The sequence below is a fragment of the Arachis ipaensis genome, chromosome B02 (assembly GCF_000816755.2).
Source record: "Arachis ipaensis cultivar K30076 chromosome B02, Araip1.1, whole genome shotgun sequence".
Taxonomy (NCBI): Eukaryota; Viridiplantae; Streptophyta; class Magnoliopsida; order Fabales; family Fabaceae; genus Arachis; species Arachis ipaensis.
The window spans coordinates 106576755-106578409 of NC_029786.2; the positions used below are offsets into that span (position 1 = coordinate 106576755).

Genomic DNA, 1655 nt, shown 5'->3' on the forward strand with positions numbered 1-1655 from the left:
ATTCTTAGTGATTCATCCTTCAAATAAGAACCATGAATCTGCTAACTGCATGCCTTAGACTTACATACTATAAATTTAATAAAGGCGATTGCATCTTTTTCTGCCATGCATGCAAATACGCATTGGCTATGTCTACAAGGATTTCAAGAACATGATATTGGATTCTTTTTCTGAGTTGACAGAACTATTAGCCATTTTGAAATTAGTTCTTTACCGTTCTCACTTCAAAACATGTGGTTTACTCCTCCTTAATTACGTACTTTGATAAAAAAATATGTCACAATTTGTTATCTGATCTTAATTTTGATATATAATTTATTAGTATAATATTTATTTGATTTTGATTTATTCTTGCCAAATAAAGGATCAATAATAAAAATTAAGAAAATCTTTTACTCATGACTCAGCGTAAAATGAGATATATTTTAATATCATTAAAACAATATCGTTTGATAAATGTGACAAATTATATCTAATAATATGCTCTGTTAGAGTTTCTTAGTGCTCTGTTAGAGTTTCTTAACGGAGTTCCTAGTGCCGTCAAGGCTACATTATCAAGATCAATTAAATCTCAATACAAGTCTACGTAATCTGCATGGTTGAGACAACGAGGGATGAAGATCGGATCGAGGAAGACAACCTGAAAGGAGGTAGGAATGTGATTCTACTGGAAGAGGCAGACATATCAAAAGGTATTAACGCTTGCTCCAATAGTCTCTATGGCAGACTCTTTGCTTCCAAAACCTTCTCAATTGGAACCATGGGGAATGCTTTAAAGGCTATATGGGAAACCCGGAAGGATTTAGCGTGAGTGACAAAGGGGATAATTCCTTCCGATTCTTTTTTAATAAAGAAGTGGATGTCTTGCGTGTTGATCGTGGTTCTCCATGGCTATTCAAAGATTATGTGCTCCATGTCAAGAGATGGAAGGAAGATCAGATCTGTGATGAAGAGATTATTTCCAATTTTCCAGTTTGGGTTCAATTTTGGGGTTTGGCAGAATCGTTTAAAACCCTCGAAGTTGGACGTAAATTAGGAGAGAATCTGGGCACAGTGTTGGAGGTAGGTAAATTTCAGATGCGAGGCAGAGATACTAGGATTGTGAAAGCCAAAATCAATATCGATGCTACCAGGCAAGTGAGAGATCAGTTAATAGTGGCAGGACCTAATAAAAATGAGGTAGAAGTGGCACTGCGCTATGAGAGACTTGGAAAGTTTTGTACCTATTGCGCAAAATTGGGGCACGAGGTGAAAAACTGCCATGATCTGCTGAAGGACACAGAGAGTGAGATGGTAAAAGAGGATGACATTGGTGAATGGGTTAAAGCTAGCCAAGTGGGAACGTGAATCTACTCTGAAGGAGAAAGAACATTCAACAACTCAACCCAAAACCAGAATAAGGCCACTCAACGTAAGAAAAAACCGGTCTTAAACTGCTTATTGAAAGAATTTGCAGGGATGTCAATGCAAGAAGGGAAACAAAGTTTGAAACCACAAGACACTGGTAACAGGGCAGCACCTGAGTCACCTCAATCAGCCAATTCTAGAACAGAATGCATGGAGGTTATCATAGCTGGTCAGTCCAATACCAAGGAGGATGAAGGGCAGCTTATGCAATTCGCTATTGAGGAGTGTCTCACCACAGAAAAAGGTAG

General features: G+C 37.9%; 1 protein-coding gene across 1 annotated transcript; it reads left to right on the forward strand.

Moving 5' to 3' along the window:
* LOC107628034 (uncharacterized protein At4g02000-like) lies at window positions 596-1347 on the forward strand. The gene is made up of 2 exons (XM_016330837.1): window positions 596-692; window positions 779-1347. Exons 1-2 carry the CDS (start codon window positions 596-598, stop codon window positions 1345-1347), a joined length of 666 nt encoding a protein of 221 aa, XP_016186323.1.